Source organism: Nomascus leucogenys, chromosome 2 (assembly GCF_006542625.1).
Source record: "Nomascus leucogenys isolate Asia chromosome 2, Asia_NLE_v1, whole genome shotgun sequence".
In the NCBI taxonomy this organism is placed as follows: domain Eukaryota; kingdom Metazoa; phylum Chordata; class Mammalia; order Primates; family Hylobatidae; genus Nomascus; species Nomascus leucogenys.
In genome coordinates this window covers 8,904,334-8,923,793 of record NC_044382.1, presented here as the reverse complement: position 1 = coordinate 8,923,793, position 19,460 = coordinate 8,904,334, and the positions used below count along the sequence as shown (strand labels likewise).

The 19,460-nt window shown below is 41.1% G+C and overlaps 1 protein-coding gene across 1 annotated transcript in view; it reads left to right on the top strand.

Moving 5' to 3' along the window:
• Nucleotides 1–19,460, top strand: part of DOCK2 (dedicator of cytokinesis 2) — a 448,837-nt gene that overhangs the window by 118,517 nt on the left and 310,860 nt on the right. The window contains exons 24-25 of the mRNA XM_003268643.2: nt 5,233–5,303; nt 7,055–7,161. Coding sequence (XP_003268691.1) covers nt 5,233–5,303; nt 7,055–7,161 — 178 coding nt within the window. The remainder of the gene's footprint in view (nt 1–5,232; nt 5,304–7,054; nt 7,162–19,460) is intronic.

Here is a 19,460-nt window from a genome sequence, read left to right as displayed (position 1 = left end):
TCTTGCAACCCCCTATAGATGTGGTAACGAGGATCCTTAACTTAAGGGATGTCAGAAGAACTGCATTTTATTTTCAAAAACTATTCTTACAAAGGGTGGGGGAAGCTCTTTTTCCACTTCCTCCTCCAAATTAGCCTTCTCACCCCTGCTGAATCCTCCCCACTTGCCGAGATAGAATGCCTTTCCTACAGCGTGATGGGCAGTAGTGGACGTACTGGGTAAGAGCCAGCTGGACAGAGCTAGGTACACATCCTTGCTTTGCTACTCATTAGCTACATGGCTTCTGGCAAGTTATTTAACCCATTCTCTGTGCCATAGTTTTCTCATTGGGATTAACAATTTCCACTCATAGAGTAGTTGAAAAAAATTAAATGAGATCATGCATGTAAAGTATTTGGTGTGTAAACTGTTTCCAATAATGGTTCTATTTTATTTATTATTTATTTATTTATTTATTTTGGAGACAGCGTTTCTGTCTGTCACCCTGGCTGGAGTGCAGTAGCAAAACACAGCACATGGCACCCTCTAGCTCCTGGGCTGTAGCGATCCTCTTGCCTCAGCCTGCTGAGTAGCTGGGACCACAGGCCTGTGCCACCATGCCTGGCTATTTTTTTTATATATATATTTTGTAGAGATGAGGTCTTGGCATGTTGCTTAGGCTGGTCTTGAACCCCTGGGCTCAAGCGATCAATCCCTCGGCATCCTGAAATGCTGGGATTATAGGCATGAGCCACTATGCCCAGCCATGATTCCCATTTAAAAACCCTGTAATTCATAATCGTATTATATGTGTATGTGTATATATGCATCACATGTATGTTTATGTGTCTATGTATGTATACATATGTACATTTTAAGTATTATACACAATATAGGAATATAGACTATGGAATGAAAGTAATAATGATACAATATTATTTTAAGAAGAATGGTCGTAATAATGAGAGTAAAAATAATAGAACACCTGGGTGCACTGGCTCCAGCCTGTAATCCCAGCACTTTGGGAGGCTGAGGTGGGTGGATCACCTGGGGTCAGGTGTTCGAACCCAGACTGGCCAACATGGTTAAATCCTGTCTCTACTAAAAATACAAAAAATTAGCCGGGCGTGGTGGCGGGTACCTATAATCCCAGCTACTCAGGAGGTTGAGGCAGGAGAATCGCTTGAACCCGGGAGGTGGACGTTGCAGTGAGCAGAGATTGTGCCACTGCACTCCATCCTGAGTGACAGAGTGAGACTCCATCTCAAAATAAATAAATAAATAAAATAAATAAATAAAAAATAATAGAAGAGTAAAACTCAGTTCCTAGGAGGCTGACAGATCTAGAAACATGTAACAAATGGAGTGTCCCATAGGTCTTATGGTTGAGGTGCTCTGCCTTCTGGGAGCGTTTGGTGCTGGCACCTCCTGAACTTGCCTGTTGTCACCTGCCCTGGTGCGTCAGGGCAAGACCATAGACAGAAGTCCTCTGACCAGTGCTGACCATGACAATAGTCTTGGCAAACTTCCTGAGGCAAAGATGGGCTGTCCCCATTGGGAAAAAGAACCACAGGCCTGCCACTTCTCTGTGAGGCTGCCTGGACTAGATGCAAATTTAATACTCCCCTGTCATGTTGCTAAAACCCTCTGAGACTCAGGTGACAGCTACTTGCTTCATTTGACGGTATTGCCTGCCCGGAGTGGGAGGCTGGGAAGATGGGCTCCTTCTGAGCAGCCCCTCCCGCAGCCTGTGCAGCTCCCTGCTAATAGCTAAAGCGTGTAAGTGCACGTGCTGTGGAGACTCCTGATAACTGTGGTTCCATCGTGTCCCTCCAAAGTCCTGGAATGACATGCAGCTCTTGAAAGCCAGCAACTGGCAGCAGACACTGAAGTCCTGCCTTTCCCCACAGGGGTTTGTTTCTGTGCGTGTTTCTCACTTTGGTCTTAATTGTGATGAGTACGCGTTATAATCTGTCCGGGTGTGGGGAATGATGGCCAGTGCTTGCGTAATGAGATGGAAAGAGACTCAGCACACACCATCATGAAGAGGCTGAGGCTCAAGGAGTGAAGAAATGAGCCTAGGCTCATGAGGTGCTGGGTGGAGAGCTCACGGTCCTGTGGACTCTATGTTCTTTGGCCTAAGAGTGGATGAAGAAAGTTTGCTAGAAGTGCTTGGACCAGGCCAGGCATGGTGGCTCACGCCTGTAATCCCAGCACTTTGGGAGGTCAAGGCTGGTGGATCAGTTGAGGTCAGGAGTTCAAGACCAGCCTGACCAACATGGTGAAACCTCGTCTCAACTAAAAATACAAAATTAGCTGGACGTGGTGGCACACACTTGTAATCCCAGCTACTCAGGAGGCTGATTCAGGAGAATCGCTTGAATCCGGGAGGCAGAGGTTGCAGTGAGCTGAGATCACCCCATTGCCCTCTAGCCTGGGCAACAAGAGTGAAACTCTGTCTAAAAAAAAAAAAAAAATGAAGTGCTTGGACTAGCCTTTTTTCAGGGCACATGCCTCAGTATATGGTATCCCTTTAGACTTTAGAGGTTGTAAATTAGTAGCCTCTGGGAGAAATGCAGCCTGCATTTGTGTTTGATTTGTCTAGCAAATCAAAGCGTTAAAGTGTTAAAACAGTTGAATAGGAATAACTGAGTCTTTAGGCAGAGAATGGAATCCACACACCTCATCACTTCCCACTGCCCTGTCCTCATTCCATATCACTTCTTTCTGTTGCTTGCCTAGCCCTGCAGTCATCTGATTTTGCTACATCTGCTTGATGTTTCCTGATAAAGATGGTCCTTGACCAACTAGGTTGGAATGTACTGGATACTGTGACTGCCTGGAGGAATGTCATAATGCTTCTTAGCATATTAAAATTATGAAAAGTTCTATAGTTAAGAAAAAAAAAGCTCACTGGTTTATCTTTGCTTAAACCAATGCTTTCCAAAATTCTTTGATCGCAAAGCCTTTTCCCCTGCAGAATATCTAGCACCATCCTATGGGACAAGAGGTTCCAATAGAACATAGTTTCAGAGACAATGGCTTTGGAATGTTGTTTTATTTTATAATCTACATTTAAAAGAATAAAGGATAAATCTCTAGATATGAAATCCAATAACCATAAAGAAAAAGTCTGACAAATATGACAGCCTGCAAATTAAAATCTTTCTATGCAATGGAACAACAGGATAAGTGGGAGAAAATTCTTGTAAAATATGTTACTGTAAAAGGGTTAATATTAATGATGCATGAAAAATTTTATAAACCAATAAGAAAAAAATACCCAAAATAAGAATAGAAAAGGATATGAACATGCAATTTAGTAAATATAGATGTTCAATAAATATGGAAAAGATGCCCAACCATACTAGCAACCAAAGAGTTGCAAATTACACATCAGATCAACAAAAATCTACAAGATTGTATGTTCAGTGGTAGCAAGGTTATGGGGAAAGGAACAGTTAGTTAAAGGAAATTGGTTACTGTATCATCTAAGGTAATTGACAATCTCTCCTAAAATTTATTGTCTATATATTTTCATGCACTAATTCTTCTTTGAACAACCTATCCTACAAGGATCTTTACAGGTATACAAACAGTATTTTTTTTTTACCACATATTTATAATAAAAATTGACAATAGCATGGAGCCTATTATCAGGGGTGAGTTGAAGAAGGTATAATGTACCCATTTGAGCAGTGCTGGGCAGTGGTTAGAAATGAAAAGAATCCACTCTATGAGAAGGCAGGATGCCACTGGTGTGCAGTTAACTACAAAAAGCAAGTTGTAGACCTGTATATTTACATACACACACATCCACACACATGCACATATAGGTTCATGCATAGAAAGCAGTCTGGAAGGAAATTCACCACAATGTTAACTAACAGTGGTCTTCCCCTCTCTGGGGAGGAGAGATTGGGACCGAGAGGAGGATGCGATCTAGGACTTTGGAAACAAGTTTCACCCTAGTGCCTTATCTGGTATGAATGTTTTTACGTCAAACATATAGTATTGACTTTTTAAAATTTAAAAATTATAAACAAGAATAAAAAGAGGATGAAGGCATAGAGAGAGAGAGAGAATTGCTATTTGAGTAAGGTGGCCATGTAGCTTAAGGGTTACAAGAAATGGCTCTAAGTGCAGCCTGCCTGAATTTGAATCCTGGCTCTCCACTTGCTAACTTTTCAACCCCAGGCTAGTTATTTAATTGTGATGCACCAGAGATTCCTTATTTATGAAAATAATATTTCCCTTGCAGGGTTGTAACTAATAAGATAATCTATTAGCAGTCTTTGGTACAGCGTCTGCCCTGTTGTAAATTCTTAGACAATAATCATAATCATTATTTATGTTAAGTAAGAATCTCAGTTGTATATGGCTAGGAGGAAGATTTTCTTTAGGAAAGTAATTTTCACGATTTTTTACTTCAGTCTGACTGTTAAAGGGTGATACATGTTAATAACAGAACACCTAAAATATACAGAAAAATAAATAAAAAATGCATACTTCCATTAGATCCTATTTTTATTCACGTGACTTACAGTTCTTTCTACTGAAACTGTAGTCTGCCCTGCTGCTTAGCAAGTGGTGTTGCTATGCAGGGGGTGAGTGTGGCTTCTATCTCTGGATGCCTCAGTTACTTGAAGAGAGGAAGCAATCCAGTACAATGCTCAGCTTTCCCAACCCAGCTAGTGGACCAAAACATGCCCACTATTATTCACAAAGTGGCCAGGGAGAGGAAATATGGATAACTTGCCACCAGCAAAGCAATTCAAGTACATTATCTTCCATTAATAATATAAGTCACCATTTATTGAGCACTAAAATAGGCCTGGTGCTCTGTTGGATGCCTCACATATATTATTTTTAATCTTCACAATCCTTCAGAATACATATAACTTTGTCTATTTCACAGATATGTAAATGTCTGAAACGTTAAGTGTTTTGTCCAAAGCCACATGGCTAATAAGGTGTGGAAACAGAATTTGCAGATCTATAGAACTACAAGGTCTGTGGTCATTCTAGTCTATGTTATTGCCTCCTTGAAGACAGGAGTTGTGACTTCAATTTTGTATACAAAGAAGTCCGTGCTTATGTTCTGATGTCCATATAGAGGCTTCCATCAATATCGTAATGTCCAGGATGCAGGATCACTCTCCTCTGATCTGTGTCATGCTGCAAAGTACCCTCTTTGCCAGCACAGACTTGTTGATGTGAGGATCACTCATATGTATTTTACATTCCACCTAGGTGGCGGCTTTGAAATACATCCCATCTGTCCTGCATGATGTAGAAACGGTCTTTGATGCAAAGTTACTCAGGTGAGAGCTTATGTTGTACTTTCTTGGGCTCTGTTGGCAAGCCAGGGATTCAGAGTGGGAGGAGGCCTCTTATGGGGAGCTCCAGATGGGCACTCAGCTTGGGGATGGGGAAGACCTGTGGCAGGGGACGTTTTCAGGGTTTCCACTGTGGTATTTTTACCTTTTGGTTTTCTTGTGCCAGACTTTGGTGAAAACCAAGTGTGTAATAAGCATCCCTCTTTGATGATATGAAAATTAATCATATAGGTTAAAAAAAATTGATGTTTGAGATAAATGTTTCCATTTCACCTGGGCCTGAAGGTTACTTTGGGTTCCACTCTTTGCCCTGTAGACCCCACAGCTGCAAATGGAAAACAGCCTAAGCATACCTAAAGAGATAATGGAGACAGCTCCCTTTTGCCTTCTACTTCTTAACTACGTTCAGCTCATAGATGAATACATTATTTTAATGTGATTATGCTGTTGGAATAGGGGCATTTCAATTAGATATACCTTCTTCTTTTTAAAAAATTTATTGTAGTTTACAGATAACAGACTTTAAAGACTTTTTATATTTAAATACTTACAGATTTATGAAACAGTTGCAAAGATTACATACAGAGAGTTATCATATGCCCTTCACCCAGCTTCCCCTAATGTTAACATTTAAATAACTATGGCACGTTTATAAAAACTGAGAAATTAACATGGATACAGTTCTCTTAACTGCACTCTGGACTTTATTCAGATATCACCAGTTTTTTCATGGATGTCCTTTTTCTGTTCATATGGAAGATTTTTGTTAGCTCCTTCTCATCCTTCAGACCCTCAGGCTAAATGCTATCTTTTTGGAAAAGCCACCACTGGATATTGTACATAAATTAAATTTCTCCCCCAGCCCCTGTGCCATTATTCTCTGACACAGCTCCCTATTTATTTCCTTCACTGCATACATCGCTGTGTATTGATTTGTTTGCTTCTGTGTCATTTGACGACCTCTATTAGAATGTAAGTTCCATGCCAAATGGGACCCAGTCTGTTTCCATTGTATCCCCATTTCTCTGTGCTTTGCCTGTCTCGTATTAAGTAGATGTCTAATAAGTCCTTGAAAGAATGAATGAATACAATAAGTTTATTTTGGAAAGCCGACAAGGACTATAATTTTGTTTCAGGGTATTTTGATTCTCACCCTATTTGGGAAGAGCTGTCTGCCTTCTGATGTCTCAAACTGCTTCTAATCCACAATTTTTCATAGTTTTTTTAAAAAAATTAGAGACCTTTTTGATTTTAAGACTTATCGTAAAGCATTACCAAGCATAGAACATTTGTAAGTAAAATGGTATGATAATGAAGTCAGAACCTTGTTTTGAACTCTTGTTTCTTTAACTTCCTAGCTGCATAACCTTAGAAAAGTTAGCCTTTCTAAACCTGAGCTTTCTAACTTATAAAATTGGGATAAGTATTGTATATAGCTTATAGAGTTATGAAGTCTACATGGCATAATGAATGCAAAATGCAAAGTATGTGCTTGGTACACAGTAACTGCTCAGGGCTATTGGTATTTTCAGATTTTTATGTCTCTTTTAATGCTACTAATATTCTATACCAAGAACAACTTGTACATTTTTACTAAAGGCTTACCTTGCACCTCATGCTCTGCCAGGACTTGGGGGTTTCCCAGAGCTAGAGGTCCAGGGATGGACTGTAAGTGCTATGAGGTGGGAGACATTGGTCTACCTTGCTCTACCAGCTCCTATTTTTCCTGCCCTCAGCCAACTCCTGTATGAATTCTACACCTGCATCCCTCCTGTGAAACTCCAGAAGCAGAAAGTACAGTCTATGAATGAGATAGTCCAGAGCAACCTCTTTAAAAAGCAAGGTGAGTACACAGCACACTTGCTGGGGTGGGGTAAGTGGCCAAGAAACCCCACATCATTTTGGGGAAGCTTGGCAGGAGAGGGCAACCTGTCCAGTGACTATATAACATCTCTTTTCTCACAACTCCCTTGGTCTGCATAAATGCAAAAAGTAGAAAGTAGCTGACAACTTAGATATCAGAATCTAAATTGATTTTAGGAAAGCTGAGGTTGCATTGTTTATTTCTCTTGAGAAAGTTTAATGAGGTTTTTTTTTTTTTCCCTATATGGTTTATTATTGCTGTCTTTAACTCAAAGGGAAATGGATAAATTTCCGATTGGTAGAAAGAGCCTTTCACAGGGAAGTTCTCAAAATTTTGAATGTGTAAGAATAAACTGGAGAGCTTATTAAAATGCTAATTCCTGAGACCTAGCTCAAAGGGTCTAATTGAGTAGGAATTAACATTTTTTAAAGTTTTTAGAAAAATGTAAATTATTTTGGAAAAGGTAATGCATTTACATGGATGAAAATGCAAAGGTATGAAAGGGTACCATGTGGAAAGGGTCCCTCCAGACCCTATGCTTGGCTACTCCCAGTCCCTTCTCCAGTGGCAAAGGCATATCCAGTTTCTTGTGTTTGCTTCTAGGTGCACTCTGTGGATGTGGAATCAATTATGTGTATGCTATATACTCTTTATTATTATCATGCAAATGGTAGCATGGTATGTAACTGTTCTGCACTTTGCCTTTCTTCACTTAATGGTATATATTTTTGGGAGATCATGGAATGACAGTGGATTTGCACAGAAGTTATGATCAGAGCTTCTGCTTACCCTCAACTGGTCACCACTGGGCCCCACTGGCAGAAGAGTTAGAGTTCCCTATTTTCAAGGTCAGTCAACTAGATGTCGATAGCTCCACCAGCTTTGATCAGGCAGGATTCGGAAGCTCGTATTCATCCTCTACCTTATCTCTAGGAATGCTCTGCATGCCTAGATTTTCAAAATGGATCATGCCTTTTGCTCCATGTAATAGAATGACCTATTCAGAAACTGCATTCCTTCACTCCTATCTGTAAGGGTGAAGAAATGACTTTTCAGGGTCAGTACTTTTTTCTGTATCCTAAGACCCAACCTTTCTAATTTTCAATTTCTCTATCCACACTGGTGTCAATAATAAAATGAGAAGCAAACTGTGCAAGAAACAAAAGGTCTTAGAATTCAGAGGATCAGTCATCACCCAACTGGAATTTATTCAGGGAGTGAAGCCTGAATATTTATGCAAATTGCCTGGTAATCACAGAAATATTCAGGAACCACTTCACTGTAAAGATGTTTTTTTCCAATGCCTGGTTAACATGGTGCATCCAAAATTGCTGTCTGTTTCCTATCCCCAGAGTTAAGGGTAGGAGGAGGATGTGGGGATGAAAATGTTCTTGTGATTTTAATATTTATGTGTGTGGTTTCCTGACCCTTTAGACAGATGTGTGACAACAGATTAATCCAATAAATATGTAGTTTGTTTGAGCCAGGTGGTTTTGTATGGTTACGGAGACTAATCCTGGTAAGTCTTGTTGCACTTCTTGTGTTACTGTGCCTTTTTAAAGTGAGACTTCAATGGTTTTAAAGTTCTGATTTCCACCTCCAAATAAATTGCCCTCACCCCAAAAGCATTGAAATATGTCTGCCCCTTCCTGCCCTGGAAGCCCCTGTCAGGATTTCAGGTGGTGCCACTGCAGAGAAAAATTGAGTCCCATCCTAGGGACATGACAAGGACGACTCTAGCTACGCATATGGTGTGGCACAGGCAGCAGGGAGTGGGCTACTTGGCTCTCCTTCATTGTTCAGAGCTGCTGTCATTGTCAGGGGCCCAGCTTGGCATTGAGGCTGGATGGAGTGCTAGCACGGGCCTGGGCTGGGCATGTGGTGTCAATTCCAGCCTCTTGGAAGTCGGAGTAATTCCTTTACTGCAGCCACATCTCCAGGGCTGGGAGGAGGCCTCTGAGGGTTAGCATCATGGCAGGGCAGGCTGGACAGCTGCTGCTTCTCAGTCCTGCTGTGTGTCTGGGTTTCAGATTTAGTAAAAACCCTCTGATTAATATTAACTGACAGAAGGCCAGCCCTGGCGTTGTACACAGTTATAAAAGAAAGCAAAATTCTTACCTTTAAATACATAGAGACTAGAGGTAGACAAAGTGTCCTTTGGGGACCCATTTCAAAGAGGAGGCAAAGTATAATTAGTGTAGCCAGGCTCACATGTGAAAGTCGTATGCCCTTATTCACAGCTGAAAGGTAACTCCTCTCCCACCACCTGTTTGCTAAGTTAGCCCTCTTACCAAAATAGTTCCAAAGGGAAACTTCAGCTCATCCCCTTTCTTAAATCCTCAAGTTCCCAATGAATAAAACCTGAATTCATTATGCTTACTAGGTGTCCATTGCCCTTGGGTGAGCGTCTCTCTTTATACCCTTAAATAAGGTGAGTGTGATTCCTCTGGCCAAGTTTGAGCAGTAATGAAATTCCTCCTGTTATTCTCCCTGTGAAGTGTCCTGTGCCTTGGGGACGTGATTTGCTTTGAGCCTGCACTCATTTAACTGCCAGATGTGCAAATTGCCTGGAGTATTTTCAGTGACAGTTGCTTGTACTCACAGCCTTGAACATTTGTATTGACATTAAGCAGAGGGGCCAGAAGGCTTTTAAGCACTTTCTGAGATTTTGGCAGACTACCCTATTGGCCTGTCACCAGGAGGATCCTATGGAGAAGGTGGAGAAAGGTTTACTGGTTAAGGACTTAAGGACGGTGGTTCTTGGGTCACACTAGACCCGAGTTTAATTCCTGGTTCAGCTTTTTACATGATTATGTGACTATGGGTAATTTTCTAAACCTCTCTGATTCTCAGTAAGCTCATCTGTAAAATGGGAATAAGAACAATAACGTCTGTCTTAGAGGGTGATCGTCTGGGCTAATGAGATGGATGATGCATTTAAAGTACTTGACACAGCGCTGGGCTCAGCATAATGTCTCATACTAAGCAGTAATTGTTATTATTGGTGTTGTGGTTATTTTTCTTGCTGATCCCAATTTCCATGCTGACCTTTAAATTCCTTGCAATAAGGGAGTCCCTTAATGTTTGATAGTTGCACATAACCCTAAGCTACATGGTTTTCCTCAGGGTCTGAGAAACACAGGACCTAAAGAATAAAAGGGCCTTGGTTGGTACATGCTTTCCATTCTGACTTTGAATGTGTTTTTGTTGTTGTTGTTGTTGTTTTCAATTTTTATTTCCCTAGAGTGTTTTTGTAAAGGGGCCATGTTACCTATGCCTAGAAGAAGTAGAGGTCAAGGTGAAATATTTGTGATTTCTCACTTCATTGTTTGTGTTACTACAGGCTCCAACATAGTTACATAGTTTTGGACACTTGACAGCCATCCTGTCTGATGATTTACCTCTCAGGGCTCTTTTAACACACACACACACACACACACCACAAAGTTTTTTCCTTGTTTTCCTTATGGAGGCAATTAGCCTCAACTTTGATTTGACCTGTGATATTGAGTAAATTACTTAATCCTTGCAAGTCTTAATTTCCACATCTGTAAAATGGGAATAGTCACAGAATGGGTCTCCTTGGGTTGCTGGTGCATTAGTGGCACATGTGGCTAGTTAGCCTGGGAATTGCAGGAGTAAGAGTCAGCACCAGCCAGGTTCCCACATTGAATGTCTTGCTCCATGTGGATGACTTCAGGCTTCAGTGAGAGGAGAACTAAGAAACTTATAAACACTAATTTGCTGTCTTCTCCAACACAAGCTCAGACCTGCGTAGTGGTGATGACAGGAGAAAGGATGCACAGATATGCCCGGAGAAAGCTCCAAGGGGAGTCTAGAAGAAAAGCAAACCCTCTGTGCCTTTGAAACAGATTTGTCCCTACGAGAACCTCATCTCCAAGAAATGTGTCTTTTTAGTCTGATGCTAATCAGAGGCACCATCTGGTTCAGTGTAAACTGCTTTAGGATCCACATTGCTAGAAATTTCTCTTCAAATTTCCAAAACAAACACACAGAGAGACTGACAGAAAGAGAGAGAGAGAGAGAGGGAGAGGGAGGGAGGGAGGGAGAGAGGGAGAGAGGGAGACAGACAGACACCTGACAGAGATTTGGAAGCTCTTTCAAGGTTTATTTTCAGCTGGTGGGTTTTTTCACTGGGAACTTTATTGAGAAGCTGTTCTTTGAGCAAAGCATCCAGTTTCCCTTTTATTAAAGCATAGCTTCCTTCTTCCCTCTCATCTGTTGCCCACAGTATCTGGAGATGCCGGGTCCTCCATTCACAGTGTACAAGGGGCTGGACAATGGTTGGGGGAAAGAAGGATGGAAATAATTGTGCCCATATCTTTTCTAATCATCATATCACTGCAGCATTGGGCTGGGAATAAACAACCCTCTGACTCTAGCAGTTACTACCTTTTTTTTTTCTTTTCAACTTTTATTTCAGGTTCATGAGGAACATGTGCATGTTTGTTACATGAATTGATTTCATGTCAGGGGGTTCATGTGCAGATAATTTTGTCACCCAGGTAATAAGCATAGACCCGATAGGCAGTTTATTGATTCTCACCCTCCTCCCACCCTCTACCCTCAAGTAGGCCCCAGTGTCTATTGTTCCCTTCTTTGCATCCATGTGGACTCAATGTTTAGCTCTCACTTATAAGTGAGAACATGCAGCATTTGATTTTCTGCTCCTGTGTTAATTCGCTTAGAATAATGGACTCTGGTTTCATCAGTGCTCTGCAAAAGTATGTGATTTTAATCTTTTTTATGGCTGCATAGTATTTCATCATGTATATGTACCACATTTTCTTTATCCAGTCCACCATCAACGCATGTTTTGGTTGATTCCACGTCTTTGCTATTGTGAATAAAGCTGTGATGAACATACACAGGCATATGTTTATGCATGTTTATGTCTTTATGGTAGAATGATTTATTTTCCTTTATGTATATACCCAGTAATGGGACTCCTGGGTCGAGTGGTAGTTCTGTTTTAAGTACTTTGAGAAATCTCCAAACTGCTTTCCATGGTGGTTGAACAATTTACATTCCCTCCAGCAGTGTATATGCATCCCCTTTTCACCAAAACCTCACCAGAATCTGTTAATTTTTGACTTTTTATATTTATTTATTTATTTTTTTGAGACCAAGTTTTGCTCTTGTCACCCAGGCTGGAGTGCAATGGTGCGATCTCAGCTCACTGCAACCCCCACCTCCTGGGTTCAAGTGATTCTCCTGCCTCAGCCTCCCAAGTAGCTGGGAGGTGCACCACTGTGCCTGGCTTTTATATTTTAGTAGAGATGGGGTGTCACCATGCTGGCCAGGCTGGTCTCAAACTCCTGACCTCTGGTGATCTGCCTGCCTCGGCCTCCCAAAGTGCTGGGACTATGGGCATGAGCCACTGCGCTTGGCCAATTTTTGACTTTTTCGTAATAGCCATTTTGACTGGTGAGAGATGGTATCTCATTGTGGTTTGGATTTGCATATCTCTAATGACTAGTGATGCTGAGCATTTTTTCATATGCTTGTTGGCTGCATGTATATCTTCTTTTAAGAAGTGTCTGTTCATGTCCTTTGCCCACTTTTTAATGGGGTTGTTGTTTTTGCTTCTTAATTTGTTTAAGTCCGTTAGATTCTGGATATTAGACCTTTGTGAGATGCATCATTTGCAAATACTTTCCCCCATTCTGTAGGTCTTCCGTTTACTCTGTTGATAGTTGCTTTTGCTCTTTAGTTTAATTAGGTCCCACTTGTCAATTTTTGATTTTATTCTAGTGGTTATTACTTTGGTGATCTTATGTAACATCTCTGAGCCTTGGGTTCCATGTCTAAAAAATTTGAAAAACTTGAAAATAGGAGTGTCATAGAATAAGAGACCTTTGATTCAGGATACCCTTATTTTGGATCCTGGCTTGATTGCATACTAGCTGTGTTCCTTTGAACAAGTAACCTCTCTGAGCTGTAGCTTCTTTAGCTACAGAAATGCGATAACTTATGAAAAACAACTAGCAGAGTGCCAGAGACCCAGTTGCTGCTTATTAAAATGCATCTATTTTGTCCGTTGTATAACAGTACTAATCATAACAATAGTAATGACATCAACAGCAACTTAAAGGGAGAGACTTAATATTTGTCAAATGCCAGCTCTGTATCAGGTATTATATACAGCATAAATATATAGTAAGTTTTTACAAAAACCTAATGGCCTAGAAAGTTAAGTAATTTTCATTCCAATGAGATCAAATATTACACAATGTATTAGGGTATTAATATTTTGAACTATGTGATGCTAGGGTTACAAATTAATCTCCAAATCTCAGTGGTTTGATAATGGAAAGGTTTATTTCTCTCCTTTGCAAAGTCTGTTGAAGGTCATATGCCTTTTGTCCCTCCTGAAGTTGTGCCAGCTGGTGCGTGTGGCCTTCCTGTAGCAGGAAAGATAAGAAGGGAAGGAAAGAGCACAGTGGCTCTTAATGACCTTGGCCTGGAAGTGACACCCGCCGGTTCCACCCACAGTCCATTGGCCAGAGCACATCACATGTGCTAACGCCAGAGAATCTGGGATGTAAACGAAGCACGCGCACATGCAATATTTGATAAGCGCTGTCTCTGCGGCTCACAGGTAGTTAAGTGCTGGAGCTGATTCTGAGTGCAAGTCATTTGAATAACAGAACCCACCTTTTTCTCACTATACTCTGCTTTATTCTTATGACGACTAAAAAGGAGAAAATGGCGGTGTATTGACTTGATAATGCTTCCTTCTCCGTGTGAGAACAAGTGCCTCACCATTCCTCCTGAAGGATTTGTTTATTTCCATTCCCCGCTCCCAACTCCTGTTCCAAATGCCAGGCTATACATGAACTCTGACAGGTGTGCACAGGGACCCTTGCGTGGGAGGGGGATGAGACTCTTGCTGCCAGCAGTTGCTGTGTCACCTGTGGCTTCTCAGGGCACAGCTTCCCTGCAGCAAGCCCGGGTATTAGCAGGCTGCCCAAGACTTGGAATGTTGACATGAGGCTCTGCTTCTGAGACTGTTCGGAAGGAAAAGGCAGTTAGGAGAACAAAGCGTCTCTCTCTCAGGATGTGCTCTAGCCTCATAGTGGGGCTGTCATCTCTCTTTGTACCTTACATGCCCTTGCAAAATTCAGTTCATTGCATATAGTGCCTGGAATATCTTCTACTGCCTCCCATTCCCTACCTCAACCCCTAGCCATGCTCAACAGGCAACCCCTACTCATCCCTTTAAGAACCAAAGTAGACCTCAAGCCTGCAGTAAGTCCTCCCTGATGTCTCAGGCATTTTGGCTCAATTCCATTCAATACTTAGTCCCTGGGGAAGCAATGTGGATACAATTGTGGCGAGTTTGCAAACTTCTGCACCATGATCTCTGTGCAAAGAGAATGAAGCTGCTTCTTTTTGTTTTTAATCTAATTTAATCTTCTTTTTGAGTCTCTACTTTGTGCTGTGGCAACTTAAAAATTTCAATACATGGTATCTTATGGTTCTAGATTTAACCAGTCTTTCTGACTCAAAACAGTCCCCACCCTCCTAGGAACTCAAATAGGAAGGGGAAGAAAGGCACAGGTTTTGACGTTTCCCTCAGTTTATCTAAAATGACTCCCTTTGAGACTTTAGCCCCAGAGGGGATGTTGGTACACACACATTTTGTGGCTTTGGGTCTCAATGCCAGGTGAAGGGGCAGCTGACCCTTCCTCTCCATCCTATCGCCTTCCTTTCTGAGGAGGCTGTCCTCATCTCTGTCCCTGGGATGGTAGAAACAGAATGGCTGCCAGGGTACCTGATGAATGGGGAAAGATGTGAAAGTAGAGGGTTGAATACATTGCAGATATTACCCCGATTCCTAAGGGGGGAAAACAATGCATCTAACCTCAAAGCTTAGATGTCCCTGAAGAGTTTGCTAAAAATGCAGAATCCTGAACCCTACTCCAAAGATTCTAACTGAATATCTGGGGAGGAGGCCAGGGATGTGCATGGTATCAGCCCACCAAGGGGCTTTGGATGCAGGTGGCCCTTGACCTCTCTCAAATGGGAGGCACAGCTCCAGGAGCCTGAGGAGGGAAAGGAAAGCAGTGTGGGCAAGGACATGGCTCCCCCATTGCAGAGTGCAAACTTCCATCATGGCACTTGACATATCATTCTAGCATTCTCTGTTCATGGGACTGTCTATACTGATGGAATGAACTCCTTAAGAATAAGGGAAGTTGTAAGTTTTGTTTTATTTACGTTCCTGGTCTATATACATGTTTATGTGCCTGGTCTTACTGATACCAGCTCTCAGAGGCTGGTCTGTGGATCTTGGTGGTAAAATTCACCATTACTCAATGGCCAATGTCCCTTTAAGAAAAGGAAAAGACCCAACCTCAATTGTACAGAGCTGGAGCAGTCCTGGCCATTAATTCAAAATGCATCTTTTTATTGATCCACACAAGACATGCTTTTATTTATTTAAATGTTCTATTCATTATTTTTAATAACAAATGAAGCATCCATGCACTCACCACACAGAACAAAAGCTAGGAAGTTAATCACTTACATGGAAGCACATGACTGCCTTTCCCCACCTAAGGTAACCACATTCTTGAGTCTTATTTTTTTTTTTTTTTTTTTTGAGATAGAGTTTTGCTTTGTCACCCAGGCTGAAGCACAGTGGCACAGTCATAGCTCATTGTAACCGTGAGCTCCTGGACTCAAGTAATCCTCCTTCTTCGGCTTCTGAGTAGCTAGGACTACAGGGACATGCCACCACGTTTGGTGAATTAAAAAAAAGAAAAAACTTTGTAGAAATAGAGTCTCCCTACATTCCCCAGGCTGGTCTCAAACCCCTGGGCTTAAGTGATCCTTCTGCCTTGGCCTCTCAAAGCACTGAGATTACAAGCATGAGCCATTGCACCCAGCCTCTTGAATCTGTTGTTAATCATTCCACTGCTTTCCTTTTCATGCAGTTGTATTGCATTTATATATATTCCTAGTATTTTTTTGTTATTTTAACTTTATGAAAAGTGTATTGAACTGTCGATAATTTGAATGAATTTATTTTTTTTAACTTAACATTAAACTAGGAATCATCCATATTACTGATTGCTGGAGTTCATTGTTTTGATGACTGTAGGAAATTCCATTGTGTGAATAAGCCATAATTTGTTCATTCATGCTTTCAATTTCAGGCGTTGGGTTGTTTCAGTGTTTCTTTTATTGTAAGCACTGCTGCTAAGAACATTCTTGTACATGTCTCTTGTTGTAAATGTTCAAGAGTCTCCTTTGGGGATAGAACTACTAGTAGATTTGCTTGGCCATAAGGGATCAGAATCTTTAGGGGATAGTGAACACTCTTTTCCAAAGGTGGTTGTACCAATTTACACTCCCACCAGCAATGCCGAAGTGGACCTGGGTAGCCACAGTCTCTTCAACACTGGATATTGCCCTACTTTTTAATCTTTGCCACTAAAATGGGTGTAGACTATGTCACTGTCTTCGGTTGCATTTCCTTGATCACCAGTAATGCTGAAAATCTTTTCTTCTGTTTTCTTTGCCACTCGTGTTTTGTTTCTTTGCTATGTCTGTTCATGTCTTTTGACTGTTTTCTTTTTCTTTTCTTTTTTTTTTTTTTAGATGGAGTCTCACTCTGTCGCCCAGGCTGGTGGAGTGCAGTGGCACGATCTCGGCTCACTGCAACCTCTGCCTCCCAGGTTCTCCTGCCTCAGCTTCCTGAGTAGCTGGGATTACAGGTGTGCACCACCACGCCTGGCTAATTTTTGTATTTTTAGTAGAGACAGGTTTCGCCATGTTGGTCAGGCTGGTCTTGAACTCCTGACCTTGTGATTCCTCTGCCTTGGCCTCCCAAAGTGCTGGGATTACAGGCGTAAGTCACCTCACCCGGCCTTTTGTCTGTTTTTCTATCAGATTGGTGGTATTTTTCTTATTGATCTATAGGATATTTAATATATTCTTTCTACTTATCTTTTGCTGATTTTATGTATTGTGAATGTCTTCTCCCAGTTTATATCTTGTCTTTTTATTTAAGATGCATTTTCATGAGCAAAAGTTCTTAATTTTAACACAATCAAATCACTCATTTTGTTAGTCAAATTTTTGTGTGCGCCTTAAGAAATCTTTCTCAATCCTAAAGTCTGAAAAATGTTCATTATTTTTACTAAGAATTCTACAATTTTAGTTTTGATACATAAATCCTTTATCTACAGAGTTTATGTTTTATATATAGTGTGAGTAGGAATCTGATTTTTGTCTTTTATTGTTGTTTTTTTTCCCATTTGACCACACCTCTTTCTCAGCTTCATCTGCTGGACAGTTTCTCCTTTCTCCATGCCAGTGTCATTTTGCATTTTCAGGACATTGCTGTTTCCTACAGGCTGTGGGCTGATTTGCTATAGCCTAGATTCAATCTCTTGTGCTGAGGACGCGGTTGCTGTTGACTGGATTCAATCTCTGGTCCACAACATGCAGGTTCTCTGTGCTATTGCTTCTGAGAGCTGAAGGATTAGGAAAAAGGAGTAGCCTCTCCTCCTCCAGTCAAGCCCCTGAATTAGTCTTCAGTGTGATGTTAGCATCCTGGGAATTATGTGCCAAGGCATAGCACTTACCTTCTCTCGGCTTGCACTTTCTCAATTATGAAAGAAATAATTTTCCTTATGGTAAGAAATTGCTTGGGCTCATAGAGCTACCTTCCTGTAGTTTCTTTTTGTATCTGATAATAACAGCACTGAACTGGGAGTGAGGAGACCTGAATCATAGTAACAACAACATCAGCAGTTGCAACAGCAACTGATGTTTATCAACTGCTTGTTATGCACTGGCACTGTGCTAAACAGTTAGGTATATTATCTCATTTAGTGCACAGTTGTGAGATCTTGGGCAAGTCCCTTAACCTGTAAATGATGACACTGAACAAGATTTTGTAGTGTTCCACCAACAATGAAAATCTGTGTTTTAAAAAAGTCATAAAGTCATCCTCTGATTCACAGTGATAATAATTCTGAATCTTTTTCACATACCATTTAGTGCCTTAAAAACCCTCCTCTTCCCATTGAAAAATATTCTCTGAATACTATATTGAGAAGTATTGAGAAGCATTCCCCCAGTATGTCTCAGCATCCTGCCTGAGCTGGGGGCAAGGGATGAGGCCATTTTGTAGAATCTTAAGTGAATGGAGGGCCATTGCATGATGCATTCAAGGTTACACAGCTGGTCATTAACAACGCCTCACGTGCTGGAGCGTTTTATTTCTTCAAGAAAGTACCATTGATTTTGAGGACAAGTTTTTTCTCATCAGAGCATTTAGAGGCATCAAAGATCTTCAAGTGAGGAGCCCACTTTGCCCATTTCAACTGCAGTGTTACAAAGCCATAGCCAGCACCAAAACGTCCCTTCCACACTCTGGAGATCTGAGAAGGGGCTCTCCCTCACATCCTCTCTTCCCGTTCTGATGTGACGGATTGCAGACTTCATTCTCAGAAAGAAACCTTCAGATCCAGAATCAGAGAAGACAGTGATTTAATGTGCTGCAGAACAAGTCCAAGAGAGATTTATGAAAGTGTCTGTTGGGGGTGGGGTGCACTGAAGTTAAAAAAACATTGTCATACAATCAAGGAAAAAAATCCCTCTTGAACTTCCAAAAATACTTAGAATAGCAGTTTTCAATGGCATTATGAACTACCATTTAATTGGGGGAGAAAAAAATTCCAGATCACTTCTTTAATAGCAATGTAAATAAACTCAATAAACTTTTCGTGTTTGTGTGTGTGTGTGGATAGGTGTATGTAGGTAATTTACCTCATTAAAAATAGAGAACAACAAAATCACTCTGTTCTCATACCTTTCAATCTACATTCCATGGGATTCTTATCTAGTTTTGGAATGATTCTTTGCATTAATGGAAGCATACATAATGAGGGCATTTATATAAATCTTTATAAGTTTATGCATTTACTCCAAAATTTTGTTTTCACTGTGAAATTGCAATCATGAATGATTCCCATTATGCTGAGGTGGGGTTTTAGAATGTTCATGTGGTTTGGGTGTGTCCCCACCCAAATCTCATCTCGAATTGGAGCTTCCATAATTCCCACGTGTTATGGGTGGGGCCTGGTGGGAGATAATTGAATCATGGGGGCAGTTTCCCTTATACTGTTCTCATGGTAGTGAATAAGTCTCACGAGATCTGATGGTTTTATAAGGGGAAACCCCTTTCGATTGGTTCTCCTTCCCTCTTGCCTGCTATCACGTAAGACATGCCTTTTGCC